This window comes from Micropterus salmoides, unplaced genomic scaffold, assembly GCF_014851395.1.
Source record: "Micropterus salmoides isolate LMB-PRFRI ecotype aquatic unplaced genomic scaffold, ASM1485139v1 Ms_hic_scaffold_3, whole genome shotgun sequence".
NCBI classification, from domain to species: Eukaryota; Metazoa; Chordata; class Actinopteri; order Centrarchiformes; family Centrarchidae; genus Micropterus; species Micropterus salmoides.
This window is the reverse complement of record NW_024042261.1, coordinates 8415284-8438726: the sequence shown is the minus strand read 5'-3', so window position 1 is coordinate 8438726 and position 23443 is coordinate 8415284. Positions and strand designations below refer to the sequence as shown.

Here is a 23443-nt window from a genome sequence, read left to right as displayed (position 1 = left end):
ACTGAAAACTCTGACAGGGCAAACCTCAGGGTGTGTTAAAGCAAGTAGATTAATCCTTACTTTGACAAATGAAACGAGAGCCACAACTTGTAATTTGAAAAAGAGTCCCGCTTCAGACATTTACTTACCGTGCTTGAAAACAGTTTTCCAAAGAAACAAGTACAAAATCATGCGATACTTGGCAGCTCCATCAAGGGTTGCTTGCTGAAGGTGCTGTCACAGCTTGGACTGCAAATACATTCAAGGCTCTAAGAAAATCGCCTTGTTACTTTCCCCGGCCCCGGTTTACCCCTACCGTTGGGAGGCTGATGGATGCCACATTGGAAAAGTTGTCATTGTTCTCCTCAATTGTCTGCTTTATTTCCAACAGCCATTAATCATTCCTGACCCTCACCACACGGCGACGGACACTACTGACTACGGGGTCTTCGGTTGATTCTAAGCATAAAAAAATCTACTGTTGAGAAATAATAATGTAAGAAGACTGGAATATGTTTGATTTACATACATTACAATTTACAGTAATGTGAATGTAATGATAAAGCATCATATATATCCTCCAGACCTACTGGATTTCATGCTGAAAAGTTTGGATTATAGAATTATCAGGTGATGTTTTTGGATCAACTAATCTGCCAGCCTGTGCCACAGTAAGGCCACAGTTCACCACATGATGAAATGGTATGAAAGGTATTTCTTTGAAGTTACTATGTAATTTTGTGTGTTGTACTCATTGATTACACGTTAGAAAATACAGCCCTTTTGATGATCTGCTTTGAGTTTTGCACTAAGAGTTGTGAAATTTTACCACATACTTAATAATAGTAGATAATAGTAGGCAACTAATGCGATTAATAAAAACTGTAAATTACTTTTATATGTTTTATTGTCACAAAGCAGTTGGTGATCATAGTCCGGTGGTTATACATAACCAGCCAATTACACAAGTTCAATAATATTAGTATCTCGGTGTCCAGATTGATAGCAGATTAATTTAGAATATTTATGTTGACTGGGTATACTCCTGGGTAGACTCCTGTATTTTTATGTATATTGTATCTGCATGGAGATGAACAAAAAATTCTGAGGACCAATCCTGTTCACTTTATGTACGCTTCCTTTAGGCAATATTATCAGGAAACACTCCATAAACTTCTATTGTTATGCAGATGATATTCAGTTATATCTATCGATCAAGCCAGATGAAACTCATCAGTTAGCTAAACTTCAAATGTGCCTTGGATGTTAAAAACTGGAAGACATGTAATTTTCTAATGTTAAACTCAGATAAAACTGAAGTTATTGTTCTGGGGCCCAAGCACCGCCGTGACGCATTATCTAAAGATATAGTTTTCCTGGATGGCATCGCCCTGGCCTCCAGCACCACTGTGAGGAATCGTTTCGGGTTACGTATGTATGTATGTATGACACTGCGTCGGTGACTACACTATGGGAACGCCTCTGGGCGTCGCGGGGCTGAAATCATGAATGAAACTACTCCAATCCTATTGCCGTTGCTAGAACGTTAGCGTGTGACGGCGTAACTGGAAGCGTATATAAGCACGCCGGACACGTTAGATCTTTGCTATGAAGCAAGGCACTACAGGCGGGGCGAGGTGTGACGGACCGACGCAGTGTCTCGTTCCCCTTCTCGGGGAACAAGGGTTACATACGTAACCCGAGACGTTCCCCTTCGAGGGAACTCCAACTGTGTTGGTGACGACACTATGGGAACGAGAATACCCACTATTCCACACCGAAGCCTCCGCCTGTGTTGTGGTGGCAGCCCGGGCTGACGGTCATTTTTATCAGTTATTCTGCTTTTTCCTTGGTTTTCTGTTCCCTGCCTGCCTCCCTGTGTTTTCTCCCCTGTGTGTGCTCTCTCTCCCTCTGCTCCTGAGCCTAGGCAACGACCCGCACCTGCACCTCATCAGCCACCTCGTCAGCCTGCCACACCTGCCAGTAGTCAACCTCGTCCCTGCCTGTGTTTCATCCCCTTTTCTCCACACCACTCTTGCTTGATCGTCATTGCTCCATACCTGGTGTCACCTCTGTGTTCAGGCTTTCATGTTTCTTGTTTCCTCACATTTTCCCTGTGCTTTGTCTCCGTTATCCCTAACCCTGTCTCTCTGTCTGTTTCCCTCCCAGGTTCACTCACCCTCGTCCTCCGTTCAGTCGGCTGGGCTCATCCACTGGTCCTCTCCTCCTTCGGACTTCCCCCACGGCGTCCTCCCTGTTCTCCCTCGCCTCCTCGCTTCCTCGGCCTCAGTGTTCCCCGGCTCCCTGGTCCCAGTCTCCTCGGTTCCCCGTGCCTGTGTTTCCCCGGCATCCACCTCTCCCTCCACTCCAGTCCCTCTACCCCTTTTTCCCTCAATAAACCTCCTTCCCTCCGAACGTTGCATTTGGCTCTGTCCCCACACCACACGTAACAGAACGATCACCAGATCCCCAGCCGGTTAGGCCCTAGTCTGACCCTGATCCCCAAACAGCTAGCGCCGCTAGCCTCCAGCCTATCCCTCCTAATCCCCAACCAGCTAGCCCCCAGTTTGGTCCAGGTCCCCAGCCTGCTAGCGCGCCGCTGGCCCCCAGCCTGTCCTTTAGCCTGCTAGCGCCACTAGCCTCCATCCTGTCCTGGATCCCCGACCTGCTAGCGCCTCTAGCCCCCAGCCTGTTCCTCGGCCTGCTAGCGCTGTTAAACCCCAGCCTGTCTCCCCCCCGATCCCCTGCCCCTTAGGGCCGCTAGCCCCCATGCCTTGTTGGCGGACCGACCGGCTTCAGCCCCGCCGGTGGTCCACCCGACCCCTGCTCCTCGTGTTCTGTTAGTGGATCGACCAGCTTCAGCCCCGCCAGTGGTCCGGCCGACCCCTCCTCCTCGCACCAAGGCCCTCAGCCCAGCAGCCTTGTCCCTGACTCCCCCTGCAGCTGTCTCACTGCCAGCCCCTAGCCCGGCACCCCAGCCTCTGGAGAGGTCGCCACGCCCGGCTCCCTGCCAGGCTTCCCGGCCTCTGGAGAGGTCATCTTGCCCTTTAGCCCATCCCTCAGGCCGCCCGCCCGAACTCTCTGGCTTGTCTCACCCCGCTCCCCGGACCTCCCTGGCTCCCCTGCTCTGTCCCTGGGCCGCCCCCCTGAACTCCCTGGCTCCCCTAGTCCGCCCGGACCCTCCAGTCCCTCTGCTTTGCCCCTGGGACGTCCGCCCGAACCCCCTGGCCCCTCTGCACTGCCCTCGGGACGTCCGCCCAAACCCTCTGGTCCGCACTCAAGACCCCCTGGTCTCCCAGCTCCTCCCTCTGGCACCCCATCTGTACTCCCTGGTTCCCCAGCTCTGCCCTCTGGATGTCAGTCTGTACTCCCTGGTTCCCCAGCTCTACCCTCTGGCACCCAGTCTAGCCCTAGGTCTTCAGTTCAGCCCTGCCCGTTCCCCTAACCCTTCCCAGTCCTGAAGCCCTCCCTGAATTCCCTGTGTTTTGTTTTGGACCCTGGACCCGGACCCCAGTGCGAGTTCCTCCCCCCGACGTTCGTCTGCCAAGCACCTGCTCGGAACCCGTATCAGACGCAACAGATTTCCCCTCCTGGAGAATCCCATGGATTTTAACGACCACTGCAGGGCTCTCATGTGCAGCAGGCGAGACAGGATTACGCTGGACGCTGCCGCCATGAGACCCAACACCCTCTGAAAGTGTTTCACAGTGATGGTGCGGCCTAGCTTCACTCTGGTGACCGAGGACAAAATGGACCCGACACGTGCAGACGACGGGTGGGCAATGGACGTGCTCGCTGGGGGCTAGCGCGTCCCGAATGTTGACCAGGCGGGATAACAGCGCCTGCTGCCTTAGCTGCCACAAGGGAGCCACACCGCCTCAGCGACCACCGGGCCCGAGCCACGGGGAGAACGCACCCTCAGGAGCAGGGCCTCGTAATGGACGCAAGCAGCCCCCTCGAGAGCTGCCTGGGCATGCGGCATCCCCAGACAGGAAACACACAGGGCATGTCAGAGTGCCTGCGTGCTTATATACACCTCTAGTTACGCCGTCACACACTACCGTTCTAGCAACGCAAATAGGTTTGGAGTAGTTTCATTCATGATTTCAGCCCTGCCACGCCCAGAGGCGTTCCCATAGTGTCGTCACCGATGCAGTTCGAGTTCCCTCGAAGGGGAACTTGGAGTTATCTTTGATCAGGACATGTTGTTTAAGTCTCACATTAAGCAAATTTCAAGAACGCCTTATTTTTTCACCTACGTAATATTGCAAAATCAGCAACATCCTGTCTAAAAATGATGCAGAAAAACTAGTCCATGCATTTGTTACTTCTAGGCTGGATTACTGCAACTCCTTATTATCAGGCTGCTCAAAAAAGTCCATTAAGACTCTTCAGCTGATCCAGAATGCTGCAGCACGTGTTTTGACAGGAACCAGGAAAAGAGATCACATTTCTCCTGTTTTAGCTTCTTTGCATTGGCTTCTAGTAAAATCCAGAATAGAATTTAAAATCATTCTTCTCACCTACAAAGCTCTTAATGGTCAGGCACCATCTTATCTTAAAGAGCTCATAGTACCTTACTACCCCACCAGAGCACTGCGCTCCCAGAATGACTAGTTTCTGGCTCTCGAGCTGTGGCGTCTGGATCTGTGGTTCTGAGTCACCTGCTGCCCCCGTGTTCCTGCTCGACACCCTCTGTTCCAATTATTGTTACTAGTCCTATTGTTATTATTGTTATTATAATCATTAACATTACGATTATTATCATTAACACTACTATAAAAATCTGTACCATCATTCATTCAGGCTATAGCAACATTACCTTTACTGTCTGTACCTCCATGTGTATGTTGTGTAGGCTGCCTCCCTCCGTCTTTCTCTCCTTCCATCCCTTTCACTCTTTCTCTCTGTTCCTCTCTTGCCCTCTCTCTCTCTCTCACCCCCAACCAGTTGAGGCAGATGGCCGCCCACCCTGAGCCATGGTTCTGCTCGAGGTTTCTGCCTCTTAAAAGGAATGATCAGAATGATCATCATAAGTCTCTTATTGACCAGTGCATGCTTATACAGGAAATAAGAATACTATGTGATCAGTCCCATATTCAGCATTCTCAGTATTGACTTTTATTCTTAGGCAGCTGTGTAAATTTCATCAGTTTAAGAACTCCTTTATGCCTTTATCAGCAGGAATTCTATACAGTAGCCTAAAATAAGCAGACATTAAGGAAACAGTACTGAAGTACAGCACAAACTCATGCCTCAAGGTGAATTACTTGTACATTCACAGGGCTGACATAGAGACACACAATTAATGCATAGGAAGAGCATGAAAAATTCCACAAAACCAACAACCTTCTGGCTGTGAGGTAACAGTCCACCACCTTGTCACGCTGTGAAAACAATTCTGTGACTTTCAAAAACCACAGCTTCTATAAAATACTATTAAGTGTTTGTCCTCTTCCGCGAGTATGTTCAACAACTGCTGCTAAAAATAAACGTTTTCCACATATGTAACATTGCTTGCATATATCAAATAGAAAAATACCGAGGTATGGTAATGACAAGAGAAGCATTATATTTCTTTGATTTGTACTCATAGTAATTGTTCATTGGTCATCTTTTCATCAGCAAAATGTGAGTTATGTTATCTGAACCTCACTTAAATGAATGACTTTTTTGGACGTATTTCCACTTCAACTCCTGGTCTGTGGATGAAATACATTGGATAAATAAACTGCCGAAAGACAGAGCTAAAAACACAAGACCAATTTTAAGTGGAACATCAGATCACTTTATTTTATTATTCATTATGCATGAATTTCACTTTTGTACCTGCTCACCTCCTTGATCCTCTGATGTTTTTAATGTAGAATATGGTGTGTAATTAGGCAGGCAGGGTCATAAACATTGTGAACAGCAGCTGGGTGAAAAAGTGGGAAGCCTCTCCTCAGAGACGCAGTGTGCATTTACTCACAAGGCACAGCAGCACAGCGAGTTGGCCGTTAATCGGAAGGTCGGCGGTTCGATCCCTGGTTGCGTGTCGAAGTGTCATTGGGCAAGATACTGAATGAATGAGTGTAAATGCTAGTTTCCGTTTGAGCACTTAGGCTCAGTGTATGAATATGTGTGACTGGTAAAAGCGCTTTGAGTGGTAGAAAAGACTAGAAAGGTGCTATACAAATACGGAGCAGTACTACAAGTACTTCATTTTTAATTCTCTGACATGCAGACAGGATCGGTCAAGATCTAATTTTAATTAATGTTCCAATGTCAAATTATCAGGCTGTAATATCAACCAGAGCGTCCTCTGCATTCAGTGCTAACCTGCTGTGTTTCATGTTGTCATAGCCTATAGTAACAATAGCGCCCATTGTGTAGGCTAGTCCTTCCAAAAGTATAGTCCTGTGATGAAAGTTTTAATTTTGACTGCAGGCTATTTGAGATTAATTTTTTTGTGTCATTTCTTACAGGGACTGATGATAAACCAGTCACCCTCATCAAACTGAGGGCTGATCTCCTGTATTACAGGCAAAATGAGCACTGCCAAAAAAGTTACTGTAACCTGTGTCTGTTTTCAACATATGCGATAATTTTTTATTGAAACCGAGACAGGGGCGGACTGACACAAGAAATCAGGCCGGGAATTTGACTCAACCCCACCTTGTTCACACAAACACCAAACCGTTACTTTTTGTGGACTAACCTTTTTACATACAGTCTATGGCAGGGGTTTTCAAAGTCTGAGACAGCGGGCCTCCCCTGGGAAATGGCGAATCCGGTCAATTTTCAAAATAAAATACCCTGTACAGACTCCCGATCCCGATCGTATGTCAACAATAAACCCAGTTAAAACAGACAAAAAAATAAACAATTTAACTACATAGCCTAATTAATCATAGTAGAAATACATAAAACAAGCACTAATCACCAAATTAGCCCGCAGGCCACTGGGATTTGGCCCGGTTCTCTTGATTGGCTAGTCCGCCCCTGAACCAAGATGTTTCGGCATGTCATAATGTTGACAGACATGTTTCTGGATTGTGAATATGTGAATTGTAATATTATCTGTAGCCTTTGTGTATTGGTACCACAAGTGGTTTGTTCATCTGAGACAGATCATAGCGGCAGGTTTTAACAACACAAAGCACAGATGATGCAGCTGTGCAATATGTCATATTTAACTGACATCGCTTTAAAATGAGAGCGCCGAGGCAAGGACAGCTCATTTTGTTAAACCTTTGTTGTCTTGACTCTTCCCTCCTCGACTCTTTCGCTCCCATTTCAGGAGAGGGACAAAGATACGAGGAGAGAAAGTTGAGGGGGTACAATCTATGAAATGAGAAAAGCCCCAACAGTAGTTACACAGCTGTAAGGTATAGTGGCAGAATATTAACAAGTAAATACATGTAAATGTTTGTGTACGTCTATACAAACAGTCTAAAGTTACACAAGGCACATAGAAATCTCTTTAATAAAAAGCATGTCTTTCAATATTATACTGGAATCAGTGACGACCTGAGGACTGACCACACTTCACTCTTCAAGCTGCAAAAGAATACATTTTAAAAATGTATAATTCAACGTGAAGACTTAAAATCTCAGCAGCTGTTAGTTTGATGAATTTGGTTTAAGGTTACAAAATTGGCACATTACTAATTTCCAAATGTTTTAATTTTTTTTGGTCATTAAATAACTGTAAGAAACGGCTTGTGTATATTATTCCAGACGGCTACCTGCAGCACAAGTGTAGATATATTCTGTCTCAGCCTGGTCACCTGAGAGGAAAAACAAGAAGTAGAAGACAAATTTATAAAACAAAAAAAAGAATGAAATATGTTCATATGTTCAACACATTTTAAAACATGCAGTACTAACAATTACTATTCCAATGACTGTGGTGTTGTTGTGCAGCTCTGCTAAGGTGCAGAGTTTGTCAGTGTGGTCTCTGTAAATGAGCATTAGAGAGGACTGAGTATCTGACTTACTTGGCTGGTAGTAGTCATAGATCTTGACCACGGCTGGCTTCAGGTTCTGCACTGTGACCTCCTGTAGGAGGTCTAAGCTGTGGTTGATAGCTATGTCCTTTGTTAACTGTTAGAATAAAAACAGACGACACGTCAGTCACAAATCTGGAGAGCATCATCTATTGTTCCTCACTGTGAATCCCTCTCACCTCCCTTATGTACACCAGAACGTGATCTTCCTTTTCTTCAACACGATCCACCAGCAGGGCACCTTTGAGCTGTGAGGAGACCACATTCAGCTGGGTCGTTTATTGAACACTATTCATTTCCTACTCAGGTTAAAGTCACTGTAATAACTCACCCTCCTCAAAGACTCTGGGTCTGGGACAAAGCCAGAGAGCATTTTGATGTCCAGGATCACCATGTTTGTAGTGCTTGCTGTTCCACTATATCTGCAATGCAGAAAAATGTGACGTTACTCAGACTTCATCCTGTTCTTCATAGTTCTAGTAGTTGAATGCAGAGACAGAAAGCCTTCATTTACAGTAAAGAGATGTTTATATATACCAGAATACATATACAAATATACCAGTAATCATTTCTCACATGTCCATCCACCAACAGTCTACAGTAGCTGGTAGATTCAGAGGATTGTTTGTCATAAATTACAGTATTCCTCAATCATTGCTGTAACACGGATCTAGTGTTGTTGATTACTTACAGGGACTTTAGCTTCAGAGTGAGTTTGGGTCTGAGAGATGTGCAGTCGGCCTCTGGTTTGACCTCCACACTGAGAGTGGTGACATCAGCAGGAGTTGGGATGTTATAGTGAAGAGAGATCTGGGAAACAGGTACACAAGAGGGTAAGGAAGAAGTGAACAAGGGGGGTTAAGTATTAGTCCTTAATTTTAGCCCCCCACTTAAATATCTTCCAATCTTTAACAAAATGATTTTATAATAATTTTAATATTTAGATTTCATCCTTTATTTGGAAAAAGAAACCACCTTGAAATAAACCAACCAACCCTTTAAACTGGAGGTATGGTGGGTCTAAAGTTTTTGTATGTCTGCTGGGATGCTAACATTAGGACAGGGTTTGTGTTAGCAGTGTTGTGTTTGTGGTGGTGTATGTATATCAAAGAAACAGGAAGTGCTGCAGTGACAGTGATCACTGACCTGCACTGACGCACATGCAGAGCCCTTCACCTCCAGGCTGTACTTTCCTGTCACTTCCTGCAGCAGCTTCTCCTGGTAGAGCAGTTTGTTGTTCTGATTCACATCAAATGTCAGCTGGCCACTGGGAGACTGGACTGTCACTGTGCTGGAACCCTCTGGACTGAACACTGCAGTGGCGTAGAGAGCCAGAGCCTGGAGAGCCACCACCGTGTCCTACGACACACAACACGACAGTTACTTTATGGGCTTGGATACAAATGGAAACGGTGACTTTGGTTTATACATTAAGGAATTTTACATGTAGGAATTAACATTTATAAAGTGCAGACCTCTCAATGTCAATTTCCACAGAGAAACAAATACTGGCTGTCTCTAAGGGAAGAACAGTAACATTTTAAACAGGCCAGTATGCTGTGTGTGATTTGCAGTTAATGGGCTAGAACAATGCTGAAGTCCTTATGTTGGAAACAGACATATTGTTGAGATATTGTGTAATTTCATTGCGTGGTGAAACCATGGATTATCTTTAATAAATTTAAGGATTTAGTATTCATTTATAGGTTGAGAAAATGATCTTACTTCATCAGCTGAATAAATCATTTAAAAGCCCATTATATGCTGGAAAATAAATTGTTGCAAAGATGACAATACTGTTTTACTTAGCTAACGAAAAGTTGGCATTTTAGAGATACATGGTTTTTACAAGACAGCCAGTTCAGTATTAGGTCACAGCTAAGCCATAGACTTCTTAACTTCTTAACTTAACTGCTCCTTCTTTGTAGGATGAACAGGCCAGAAGAGAATACTGTACATTTACTGTGAAGTCCAGCTGTCTGGGCTGTACCTGTGTAGAGGAGAAGCCTCCATAATAGTTCTGCTGGCCCGTCAGCCATCTGACGATGTTGGTGGCGGCGCCCAGGTCTTCAGCAGTGGGAGAGCCGCTGAGTTTGGCCAGCAGCACATAGGAGCTGATCTCCACAGACAGAGAGGCTGACGTTTCTGTCGCTGTCTGAGACCAGTAGAGGAAACCTCCTAAAAACAGCCATCCACAAACAGACAAACAGGCACAGGGTGAGCCACATTCACAGGAATGAAGCCAGAAGGATTTCCTTTAGGATGATGACTCACCTTGGTTTGATGCAACAGTGTCCAGGTGCTTCAGAAGGTGAGCACGGGTCTCCGTTTCTCCTGCCAGGGTGAAGACGTACGCCAGCAGAGCTGTAGTGTAGGTGTTGCTGAGGTCACTGATGGACTCCCTGAGACAAGACAGGCTCTTCTTCACCACAGGATCCTATAACAGATTCAAAGAACACATTATAATAAATGATCTCAGGAATCAACTGATTTTATTGAGCTTAACAAGCAAGTTTATTCTATTTTATGAGAGACATTAATTAGACAAACAAATTCTTAAATTCAGGGAAATGTTAGACAAAGAACTTGGAGGCAATACTAAACAACAGCGCAACTTTCAGAAGAAAAGTAGCCCTTTGTTTAGTCTGTGTACAGGTCGGGACCAGTGTTGGGGTAGTTACTCAAAAAAGGTAATGGATTACACATTACTAGTTACTTTTTTTTTTTTTTTTAAAGTAATGCCTTACTTTACTAGATTGTTGAGAGTAATTAGTTACACTACTTGTTGGAGCAAATTTTTTGTTTAATTATTTTATAATATAGATGATTTATTTTTAGAATAGTCATTTGGATTTATTAATTGTTTATTAATTTAGCTGTTCTGATTAACCTTACTGATTAACTTAGATTAGGTCTTTTGGGTCTGAACCTACGGGCAGACACTAAGAAGAGAGGACCGACACAGTCTTTGACCTCATGTTTGACAGCTTTTTTGTTTGTTTTGTTTTAAATAAATGAGAAAAGAGGAAACGAGCAGCGCAAGCCTTGTCTTTGATCATTTAAACATGTGAGTCAGACGTAGAGCCCTGTAACATGGCACAGCGGTTTTTAATGGAAAAATGGACAAAACACAACTAGTTACATTACTTTTTACCATGTGATCATTGAGAAAACACTAACATTAAATATTGTTCACTCGATCAGCACAGGGTGAGCTAAATTAGCACACAGCTACCCAGGTGGAAACACAAGGAGTCAAAATTGATAAAACACCAATCAGAAGCTTCAGTAGAAAGATAAAAGGACCAGAGTCAGTTGGATCCAGAGAAATCTGAAGAGAAAGGTGTAGGACATGAGGAGGAAGAGGAGTATAGATAGGAGTAAGAGGTGAAGGAAGAGGAACAGTCGGAGTCAGAGGAGGAGATGGGATAGGTGGAAGATTAGGAGGTGGAGCAGGAGTAGGGAGGAGGAGGAGGTGGTGAAGGAGGTGGAGAACAAGAATCTCTGGCCTGTCCCAGACCAAAGACAGGATGCTGGGGCAGAATAATTAGTTGTTTGGTGTGTTGTACCGTACAGCCCAATAAGAAATGTGCAAATGTTTACATTTGTTTTTTCTTTTGTGTTCATCATGTGAAACGGTTTCTGAGGGGGAGAAACACAAGCAACATTAATAATAACCAGTTCCCCTTCGAGGGAACTCGAACTGCGTCGGTTACGACACTATGGGAACGCCTCTAGGCGTAGCAGGTCTGAACGTGAATGAAATCACTCCAATCCTATTGGTTTGTTGCTAGAACGGTAAGGTGTGACGGAATAACCAGAGGAGTATAAAGCACACCTGTACACACTCATCATTAGCTTTTTTCTATTCAGCAGGCGCTCTGTATGTTGTTTGAAGAAAGCTCCAGTCCTACAAGCAGTGTGTCTTACCTGAAGAAGAAGTCTACCAGCATGTCCGGCAACCAGATGTACAGAAGGTGTGTTTTTCCTTGCCCTCGGTACATCACAGATGGAGATTCTCATGAGATGTGTGTCTCATGTTTGGGGATGGAGCACGGCCGGCAGCTCTCGAGGGGGCTGTCTGCGCCCGTTGCAAAGCCCACACCATGCGGGTACTGAGGTACAGCATGGCTCTCTTTTCCGAGGATGGCCAGATGTGTTCTCCCCGTGGTGTGGGCCCTGCGGCCGCTGAGGCGGCCCGGCGGTTTCACTCATGAGGTTCACAGCGTGATCTGTCGGAGGATTTCGGGACGGCTGAGGCTTTTTCCCGACCTTCATCCGCTGGCTCCGATGCTTCCTTTCCTCGTTCGGGAGCCCGTTTCTCGGCTTCTCCCATTCGCGGTTTGGATCCGGAGACGCTGAAAACTGGAAAACCGGCAACTTGGTTCCTGTCCTAGGGGCCCGTGCTGGGAGGGTCTTGTTGCCAGCTGGTCATTTCAACAGACGCCTCCCTCACGGGTTGGGGCGCGGTCATGGGCGGCCGCTTTGCAAGGGGATCCTGGCAGGTGCATCAGTCCGAGTGGCATATCAACTGTCTCAAGATGTTGGCGGTGTTCCAGGCTGATCTCCAAGGCCATCACGTCCTGGTTCGTTCCGACAACACAGCGGTGGTGGCCTATCTGAATCACCAGGGTGGTCTGCACTCGCGCCCTTAGTACAGACTGGCGCGTCAGATCCTCCTGTGGTCCCAGCAGAGGTTACTATCGCTCAGGGCGATGTATCTCCCGGGGACGCAGAATCAGGGAGCAGACCTGCTGTCGAGGCAGGGGCTGAGGCCCGGGGAATGGAGACTTCCCCCCGAAGTGGTGGAGCTCTTGTGCAGAGAGTTCGGCCCCATAGACGTGGATCTGTTTGCCTCTCAAGAGACTACGCACTACTGTACATTCGTGGCTGAGGCTTCGTCTGTACACTTTTTTTTTTTCTGGAGCGGGTCCGCCAGGAAAATGTCGGCCTACTGCTCGTAGCCCTGTTCTGGCCAACCCAGGTGTGGTTCCTTGTGTCTCCCTCTGAGGAGAGACCTGCTGTCCCAGGCGCAGGGCCGGGTTCTTCACCCTTGCCCCGCTGTATGGCGACTGTGTGTCTGGCCCCTGAGGGGGCACAGTACCTAGAGGCGGGTCTAACAGCCGGAGCAGTCATGACCCTCCTCAGCTCCAGGGCCCCGTCCACACGGATCCTCCGTGGTGCCCGGAGGATGAGACCTGCGACTCGGTCCAAGGTTCCCACTCGGGATCTGGCGGTGGTTCTTGGGGCGTTGGCTGAGGCCCCCTTCGAACCCCCTGGAGTCAGCTGAGGCTAAGCACTTGACCCTCAAGATGGCCTTTCTCCTTGCTATCACCTCTCTGAGGAGGGTGGGGGATCTCCAAGCGCTTTCGGTTTCCCCGCAAAGCCTGGAGTTTGCCCCGGGGAATATTAGGGCTATCCTGCACCCTCGTCCAGGATACATCCCTAAAGTGCCTTCTTGTGTGGCAGGGTCCACAGTGCTGCAGGCATTTCATCCTCCACCTCATGTGACGGCGGAGGACGGGAGACTTCATCCGTCAGAGTATTTACACTCTGAGGTCCTCCTGTTGGAGGAAGGCTGACCAGCTGCTAGTGTATTTTGGGTCCCCCAGGGCTGGGCTCCCTGCACCCAAACATACTATTAGCAACTGGATTGTTCAGACTATTTCCCTGGCCTATCAGGTGCGCGGTTTGCCTTCACCTGTGGCTGTGAGGGCTCATTCTACCAGAGGCATGGCGGCCTCTCGAGCCCTCCTTTCAGGGGCCTCTTTGCAGGATGTTTGTGTAGCGGCTGGCTGGGCCACTCCGCACACATTCATTCGGTTTACAGTCTTGACCTTCCTTCGGCACCTTGCACTCGTGCGCTCTCCTCTTAGTTGTGCCACTTTATTGCACACAGGGGCAGGCGGGGTTTTCGGCACGGTTTAGTGGGTATCTCATTCCCATAGTGTCGTAACCACGGGCCAACGCAGTGTCTCGTTCCCCTTCGAGGGAACTCGAACTGCGTCGGCCCGCCGCACCTCTCTCCCCGCCTGAAGCACCTGCTTCATAGTTTAAGCTAATGATGAGTGTGTACAGGTGTGCTTTATACTCCTCCGGTTATTCCGTCACACCTTACCGTTCTAGCAACAAACCAATAGGATTGGTGTGATTTCATTCACGTTCAGACCTGCTACGCCTAGAGGCGTTCCCATAGTGTCGAAACCTACGCAGTGTCTCGTTCCCCTTCTTTTTGTGGTATTGTTGAATTTCTCTCACCAGTGTGTAAAACAGTCTTGTAGTGTGTGTGTGTTTTCGAGGTCATGTTGAGGGCAAAGTTTGGTTTTTCAGCAAGATTGAGTGGAGAGCTTCATTATGATCTGAAAATAGGATGTTTGACTTGGATGAGAAGTTGTGGATTTGTGTTTAGAGTTTCAAGAAAGAGGCAAAATTTCAAGAAATGTAGCATGTAGGTCTGGGGCTGAAAAAATCAGGCATGTAAGTCTTATTATAATAATAATTAGGTTATTATTATTACTACCATATATAGCCATTTTTCTACAATTACACTTGACACAACGGCTGCGTTTTTGACCTGACCTTTCTTTTCTCTGTGAAAGGTAAGAATTTAGAAATTTGCATGGCGCTGCAGAGAGCCCCCAGCTGCAGTAGTGCATGGATCATGCATAATATTCATCCAGCCAGAGGGAACGATCACAAACCGTTCATAGCGCTTAGCGACACAACCCGTAACAGAGAGGGAGAGCGAGTGTGGCGGTGGAGCGTACGGGGTCAGGAGATCGAGGAGCGACCGGTCTGCTTACGCTTACGTTCATGAGACAATCAGCTGATCATATTATTGGCAGTAAAACGGTAGCCTACAGCAAGGAAGCTCAGATCAGACAGCTATTTCTGCCCTGGTAGAATGTAGCGTAGTTCTTCTCCAGCTCTGTGTTTTGGCTTTGCTAGGTGGCCAGAAATGTTATTGGCAATAAACCGGTACAGCATGGAAGCTCAGACTTCACATTTTACTGCCCTGATGGAAAACACTCTTATTTTTACTGCTAACGGCGTTACAATACCAAGACCATGTGCCTATCAAGTGACCTATGTGCTTTAGAATTTTCATTAAAAAAAATTGTCCCTAATGTTCAGGTTACCATGCCATGCAATCATAGAAACTGACTGTTCCAAGATATTTATAATGTTCTGCAGATTCAATGGCAATTACTTTAATGAAGGTCTGAGATGGTAGTATGGAAGATTTCCTTCTAAAATTAGTGAGCGTATCCTTGGTCTTTGGGGATTTTAGTTAGACGACGGCCTAATCACAAACAGTAAAAATATTAAAAATACACTAAATACACTTCACAGGATCTGTGGTGCTATGCTATAGATATCAAAATTAATGCCGCAGTGTATTTTTACAATTTTGCTACATAACCTACAGCCGGGGAGTATGGAGAGAGTACAGGGGTTTTCAAAGTCTGAGACTTGGGGCCTTCCCTTTGCACCTCCTTAGCCGTGTTCCGCTCTTTACCTCCTGCACAAATTTATGGGCCATATATAGAACCAGTCTCTGTGGGCCCCCTTCCTCTCTTGGTCCCTGTCTCTCACGTATCTTTTGAAAAATCTCGACAAATATTTGAGCTTACATCTATGCACATTAAACTGTGGTGCTGATTAGGGTAGTCACTAATGAATCGTTCTTCCCACATTAAACTTAGATAAGGAGGGTGATAATACTCTTGGGTCATGAGGTGGGATTTTTAACACTATTTTGAGATGGAGAAATACATGAGTGGTGGGTCAGGTGGTCCTCCCCCAGAAAATTGAGCCTTAAAAACTTAATTTCCTGACATTTTTGCTCCAATCTACAGTCAAAGTGTTTTTATTTATATAAAGGGAACCAAAAACACAAAATTCAGCTGGCAAGTGACGGTTCATAAATAAAATATAACGCAGCAATCAGGTTCTTGTTTTTTTTAGGTTAAGTTACTTTTTATGGCCAACGCACATTTGTTTCTTCTATATTTAAAATGCATTACATGTTTTGTTGCTGTGCAAATAAACCTACCAAAGCATTTTCACTTGTTAGGTAACATTTCTTGGTGCAAGCTATCTTTCAAACATTTTTAACAAATGCTTTCAAAAAGTAAGTGGGACAAAATCAGCCATTTCAAGATGTGGTGGGGACATGGCCCCAGCGCCCCCAGTGTAAATGATAGCTAATAATAATCTGTGATTTTTATTTGAGTCTGCACAGTGAAATTATGCTGATGATAATAATTTATGTTCAAGTCGACTATGCAAATATGCAAGAAGCTAATTTGATTTAAGTAGGTTAGGTATTAACTGCATATAATCTTATCAGTTATTAAACCCTGCACAATGAGGAAACAAGGCAAAAAAAATTGCCAGTAATAGGGTTCCCTTCTAGACACACGTGTGTGTGTGTGTGTGTGTGTGTGTGTGTGTGTGTGTGTGTGTGTGTGTGTGTGTGTGTGTGTGTGTGTGTGTGTGCGTGTGTGTGTGTGAGAGAGAGCGTGTGCTTAGGAACTGTGGAGCCGAAGGGCCCATCATAACAGCCTCCACCGGGGCCCGTTGTTATTAACTTACGCTATTGTACAGGTCACAGAAGTGTGGGGCAGCTAAAGAAACTATCATCAAGCAATAATTGGTCTTTTTCCATAATTATGTGAGCAGTCACAATCTGACTTTGTTCTGCACAAGAGATGTCTGCAGACAGCGAAAGGAGTCAGTTACCTGGCAGGTAGAGGTGGAGGTGTGCAGCCTGTCGCCTGTAGCTCTTTGTCTAACAGCTCACTGTGTCTGCTCCTGACTGTTATATCTCTGCAATTTCTCAAACTGGTCCGCTGTCAGAAAACTGTTGAAAATGACCGTTGTCCTGTTTTGTAGACGCATTTTTGATAAACGATAGCGCTAATCTCACTCACAAACATTGCATTTCCTGTGACTGCTTTAAAATAAAAGTCAATTTGTGTTTCCCAGTTAAATGCTTTTTATGTGAAGCTGGCAGTAACTTGATGGAGCATTTTACCAGGAATGCATAGGTTCTAATTGTAGTAAAGATCCCCAATTTATCTCTATTTTTATTCACTTCCTTTCACCTACCTCACTTCCTTTCGTCTCTTCTCAACACTGATTGGCTCCCGCTTTCAAAGAACATTGATTAACAGAACACAGGTGGAACAGATGATGATGATGGTAATTAACTAAACACAGGTGATGCAGATGAACTAAATGACAGAAACCATTGAAACAGATGAGTGGCTGGAAAACACACACATTACACACTTCAAGCACGTTTACTTTTTTTGCATTAAATTAAATTAAACTGTATATAAAAAATAACTGGATTGAACTTAAGGCTTAAAGTCTTCAAACATTGGTTGTGTCATGTGATGTGTGACTTTACACGGACTTTAAACTAGTTACACGTACATGGCAACCACAGAATTACCATGGCTAACGCTAGTCTCAACGTAGCAACTAAGCCATGGTAATTTTTTCAGCAAATGGTGCTAAAATAGCAACGGGGACATTGACACAGAAAAGTTTATGTTACATCAACACGACGAAGTTGCACCGAAGAAGCACAGGCCAAAACAGATCGAGCGCCAAGCGACGATTATTTCAAACAACTGTTTTGAGAAAATTGCGGGGTGGTTGCTATACATTCATGCCAATAAAGCAAATTTGAATTTGAGAGAGAGAAAGCCAACCCTATAATCCAGCACATGGATTACTCTTTGAAAAATACCCCAGAAACCCAAGCAACCCTGGAATTGGGTCAAAATATTACATAACCAGAAAATGGTTACTCTCTGAAAAAATAAACCATAATTTTAACCCAACACAACTAACCCAGTGTGACAGCCCTGCCTAGTTGGATGTTTAACTGTGTGGTGTTGGGCAGTTTACTGTTCTCCTGAAGGTATCAGCGCCCGTAAACCAGAATGGGAGCACCTGGGCCAGACGCTGTGGGAGGATAAATACTCCGGCCCTTTTGCTCTCGCGCTCTCTCTGATCTGGTCCAACTCCTGCCAGCAGCAGCAGCAGCACTCCTTTGTTTTTCTACACTATGTTTGTTACGACTCCTCAACACCCAAGCTCCATACTTGTCACTCATCCACATCTACACCACTGATTTCACGGACTAACACACTCTACATCGTTGATTATTAGTTTAGTTGTATAAGTTGTTACAATAAATATGTTTACTTTTGGCAATCCCCCGTGTCCTCTCCGCATTTGTCATGGCCTTTGAGCCGGGTTATGACACCCAGAAAATGGGTTGAAGAAATAACCCAGGAGTTTTTAGTGTGTATGTCCATGTTTATGAAAAACTTAGCTTAGATGTTTCTTTCCTTATTTCCTTGAGATGGACATGTGAGTTTAGTTTCTAAACTTATGTATGGTTTCTTACGTGTTCGTTTCTAACTTACGTGTGTCTTTTTTCCCTGATTATGTTGACAAATGCAACCTTTAAATTGGACGAAATAAAACGTTGTTCAGAGGATATTACAAGTTTTCTGGCTTACTTCTATGCATTCTGACCAATGCCCCCAATGATGATAGTAAATGAATGAATTTTGAACCTCCTACTTAGATAGTAATGGTTGGAAAAACACTGTGATATAAAGTACATGTACATTTATTTACAAAAGCCAGTTAAATGTATAAAAACCTCTTCTTCCTTATTGTCTGTGTATGTGTGTTGGTGTGTGTCTTGTAAAGGATATCCTTTCCAGTTTACAGTTAATACGGCATAAGATTTTTGTACTGCAAGGAGTCTACTCACATTTAGGGACACATTCATCTCCAAGTAGGCAGCAGTGATGTAAGCACTGAGAGTCACTTCATCAGACACACCACCCTGTAGAGAGGAAGCATCATGCAGACGTTACAATCATTTAAGAATTAGTTTTTAACGTGGGTTTGTTAGTTTAGTTTATTTTTTGAAAATGGTTAGTTTTAGTTTTTATTAGTTTTAGTGTTAGTTTTAGTCTTGTGGCTGCACGATGCCAAGCTCAGTTCAGTTTAGTTCAGTCCAGTTCATACACTCCATACAAGTACAGTCATTAGAAATAATGCAGATTTGTGAAATGGGACACCATTTTTTTAAGCTATCTGTAGCTTGTACAAACACTAAGCAAATATATATAAATATTTGAAGTACTAACACTTTGTCTAAATAAATACTACAAATAAATGAAGCACACGCAATCTACAGTATAATTTCAGACCTACATACAGAAAACCCTAAGAGCTAAACTACACTAATCATACTACCCAGCGGTCCCAAGAAATTCATTACATCAGTCTCTAGCTCTATCATTCATGGTTAAACAGGTGAAATACAATAAATGGAGGTGAAATACAATTGATGTGACAGCTAAGAAATTGGAAGATAGTGGAGGCCCCCTTGGAGCCACAAACAACAGGTCCCTAGCACCCTGAAGGCAAGTATGACTGGAAAGCAGTTATATTAAAATCTAAAACTTTATTAATCAAAAAATCGATACAAAGTGAAGCACAAAGAGACAGGCTGGCAGAGATTTCAATGAGCCCATAAAACACACACTAGCTGACATGCAATAATGACCAGCAGGCACGTCAGCCCAGCGCAAGGGGAGCTCACAGTCAATGTACTAGAGACAAGCTCATTTTGTACACATGTATGTATAAAAGATAATAGAAAACATGTTCAAATCCCACCAACTACGCAGCCAATCCCCACCTGGTTCTCCCTGACTAAGTTAGCCTCCCTCTAACGTTACATGCAGCTCTCTTCGTAACAGCGGTCGCCGCCCTGGCAGCATGCCAGCTCTTCACACGGAGGACAAAAGCATAACACACCCGCATTTCACCAACAGGTGCCTATCGGTTAATCACCGCGCACACCCCTGAACTCAACTGCGGTCTGGCCCAGAGGTCCGGTCAGACCAACTTCCCCGCAACGTCAGTTCCACCGGCTTCATATCCACTCGAAATGTGGGCTTTAGGGCTGTCCCCGACTACGCATTTACATAGTCTAATCAGAATCGTTAAGTCCTGCCTATAGTCGACTGATAGTCGAATCATGTGTGTTTTTGTGCATGGGGATTGCGAGCCGAAGCTAAACTGAGGCTTATTGTTGACCATTTTTGCTCTCTCTCTCTCTCTCTCTCTCTCTCTCTCTCTCTCTCTCTCTCTCGCCTGCCGTTCACCGGTCACCGACCCAGGGTTAGGGTTACAATTTTGGATTTATTTACACACTTTAAAAACATTTATTAAAAGTTGTATTCTTTTTACATGTTTATTTACTGCATTAAACGTTGAAATGTATATTGTAATAGGCTGTATATTAACTGGTAGTTCTATGTAAAATCAGACATTGAGCCCCCCTATCGCCAAAATGGCATGATCCTTTTGTAGTTGCGAAGTTTCGACTGTGAGATTGACAGTCGTTACGTTATTTTGCTCATCTTCGTTAACCATAATAACCTTGATGGGTCCCAGGCTGGCATTAGTTATGACTGAGGGATGAATAAAAGGGGTGCTGATGGTGCAGTGAAAATTAATGTCTAACCTTCTTCACTTTCAGTTATCAGCCATTTTCATACAATCTCTACAGAGACTGACCTTCATTCTGTTGTTGAAGAGTTTTCCCAGCTGCTGGAAACAGCCATTTTCTCGTTGTTTATCATCCAGCCAAGACTTAGACTCAGCAAGCTTTGTTGGGTCAATGTAGATGAAAGACTGTGCTTTGGCAAAAGATCTCAGCACAAAAGCAGTCAGCCTGAGGATATTAAAACAAGGTCAAACAATAACTGATACAATGAAGTGAAGAGGAAGCACTTGATCTGTGTATGCTTCAGGTCATTAGCTAACCTAATTAATACATTAATTAGAAATACTTAGGCATATGCTTGTGTGTGTTCACATTGCACACTGGTGGTCCTACTGTGAAGAAATCACATTTTCGATAACATGAAAATGTTTGCAGTACTCAGCATAGAGCTAACTTCCTGCCAAAACCTAACAAACAAACTTTCTTTCTTTCTGAAGCATGATGTAGTAGTAATATGTTGTGTATTTGTTTGATAGGTATGTTTCTATTTGCAAATTAAAATGCATCAGTTTGTTACTGGTGCCCACCGTGTACATACAATTATTCTTCATGGATGATTAATCAGTGATGTGCTCACCAAGTGTTCCCCGGTCCTGATCCAAATGTGCTGTAAGCACCGTCACCATGTTTGTAGTTCAGCTGTCTCTGGTAGCCTGTAAAACAAGAGAAACACGTTTATTAGGGCATTAAGGACACACTCAGATTTTAAAGGATTTTTGACAAGTTTATTATCGGAGGTAAATTTGTTTATAATGGGTATGTATGTCAGTTGAAATGGAAAGACAAAGAAAATCTATTTATTAATTTATATTTGAGAAACACAGTTTATTATCAGAAGTAAATTTGTTCTTAATGTCTATGTAAGTTTGAATGAGGGGAGAGAAAAAGGAAAAACATGTAACCAAGCTCAGGGGCGCAGTGTTGTGCATAAACGTGCTAAAAGAGTGCATTCAAGTGTAAGACGAGCGAACAGCCGCCAAGTTCCTCCACCCAAATCAAACTAACAGCGTTTCACAAAAGACAAAAACATGAACTTGTTTATTTTTTGGGACTGTGAACTTTGTTCAAAATTCACAGTCACAGACTGTTACAGATGGTAGATGTAGCATATTTTAAGATCTTAAATGTTCCTTTTATTCTGTAATATAAAGTTAGCAGAGACTCACCACTGGTCAGGAAGTTGGTAGCCTTCTCCTTGATGGCTGCGGTCAGCTGCTGTGTGTTTTCCAGGTACTGGAGGATGTAAATGTTGGGGGCCAGGAGCGCCATGTTCTGCTCTCCACATCCATACGGCATCTTCAGCAGCCCATCCAGGTTCTTCAGGGCTCGGCCCAGAATGTCACCTGCTCAAGAACACTGACTCACTAAGACCCTGCAATCCAACTCGTTCTCACTCCCAAGTCGTCACATATGGACGCTTGGTCAAGAGCCATAATCGTCAGTTTGTGACGCACTAGGGATCCCTTTGACGTCATAGTTCGACGTATTGAGGGAAGCCCTGTTGTGTCAGTTTTTGATGGTAAAGGCAAGTATGATATTTAAGAGAAAAGACGAAGTAAGGAGGTGATTGGGGTGGATAGAGGGCCAGAACCCGGACCTTGAAGCAGGAGAACAGGGTTTGTGTCCCGGGCGAAACAAAACATTAAATGTTTTTATTTAGGCGAGTGAGGTAAATTGACATTAACGTTAGTTAACTTAAGTCTTAATTGACATACATAGCTATTTTAACCCAAACCATGATCTTTTCCTAACCTTAACCAAGTAGTTTTGTTGCCTAAACCCAACCAAGTACTTTCTGTGCCTAAACCTAACGAAACTGCAACGTTTCACGACTTTAATTATGCGCGTTTCAACATGGCAATGTATCGAAACGTTACGTTTTATCTTGAAAGTGTAACCGGATATTGCATATTTATTGTTGCTAAGCGTTGCTAACTTGACTGTGGATCCCTAAACGTCAATAATTGATGCAAAAGGGCTACCCAAGTCTTTAAAAAGCAACGACAAAGGGCCTTGACCATGCGTCAGACATTTGACGAGTAGGGAGTGAGACTGTGTTGTGCAATCAGTTTAACAACGCATGCATTTAGAAAACAGGCTGCAAATACAGTGAGGATGCAGAGTGTGGAGGAGACGCCGTCATGAACACACTCCACCTGAGCCTGGAACACCTGGAGAAGAACAATACCTACGTGCGGATACTGATTCTGGACTTCAGCTCAACACAATCATCCCCCAGCACCTGGTGAGCAAACTGGCCCCCCTTGGACTCAACACCCCCCTGTGTAACTGGCTGCTGGATTTCCTCACAGACAGAGTCCAGTCTGTGCGGGTTGGCAAAAACACCTCCAGGGTCATCTCCCTCAGCACCGGCTCCCCCCAGCTGAATAGTACAAATGTATGAAAGATGTGGAAAGTGTCCACTTGAATGGGGAAAAATGCCTGGAAAACTTTGAATATCTCTAAAAGTATGAAGGTTATCAAAATTCTGAATGATAGCAATCGATTCCTAATTGAGATGAATATTTTAAGCTTTGAATGACGTTTCTACGTTGAAAACTGTGGAACTAGGTAGACTACAAAAAAATGAGCGGAATAAGAAAAATAAAGAATTCCGAAACGTCAGAAGAACATATGTTGTGAGTGCTTACAGCATTCACACCAATTATATGCCTATGTAGGAGAGCCCTGTTTATCATTATTATGATAGCAATGACATAAGAGATGATATATGCTATTATTATTATTTTTTACTATATTGGTATTTTTTATAGTTTGTTTCACTGGCCCCCACAATACATACATTATTTAATGTTCATTAGTAGACCTCTATAGTTTATAATAAATCAGATATTTA

General features: G+C 44.3%; 1 protein-coding gene across 10 annotated transcripts in view; it reads right to left on the bottom strand.

Annotated features, from left to right (window-relative positions):
• Positions 1-6543: 6543 nt before the first annotated feature.
• The window catches only part of LOC119882654 (alpha-2-macroglobulin-like), a 237305-nt gene continuing 220405 nt past the window's right edge, over positions 6544-23443 (bottom strand). For 8 of the 10 annotated variants that reach the window (XM_038692803.1, XM_038692806.1, XM_038692800.1 and 5 more), the window contains 12 exons: positions 21753-21929; positions 21164-21239; positions 20598-20754; positions 18775-18849; positions 10245-10407; positions 9961-10148; positions 9117-9329; positions 8662-8780; positions 8302-8392; positions 8150-8218; positions 7962-8067; positions 6544-7751 (listed from right to left, as the gene is read on the bottom strand). In XM_038692803.1, coding sequence (XP_038548731.1) covers positions 7693-7751; positions 7962-8067; positions 8150-8218; positions 8302-8392; positions 8662-8780; positions 9117-9329; positions 9961-10148; positions 10245-10407; positions 18775-18849; positions 20598-20754; positions 21164-21239; positions 21753-21929 — 1493 coding nt within the window. In that variant the 3' untranslated portion in view covers positions 6544-7692. The remainder of the gene's footprint in view (positions 7752-7961; positions 8068-8149; positions 8219-8301; positions 8393-8661; positions 8781-9116; positions 9330-9960; positions 10149-10244; positions 10408-18774; positions 18850-20597; positions 20755-21163; positions 21240-21752; positions 21930-23443) is intronic. The other 2 variants (XM_038692802.1, XM_038692808.1) reach the window with 1 other exon arrangement.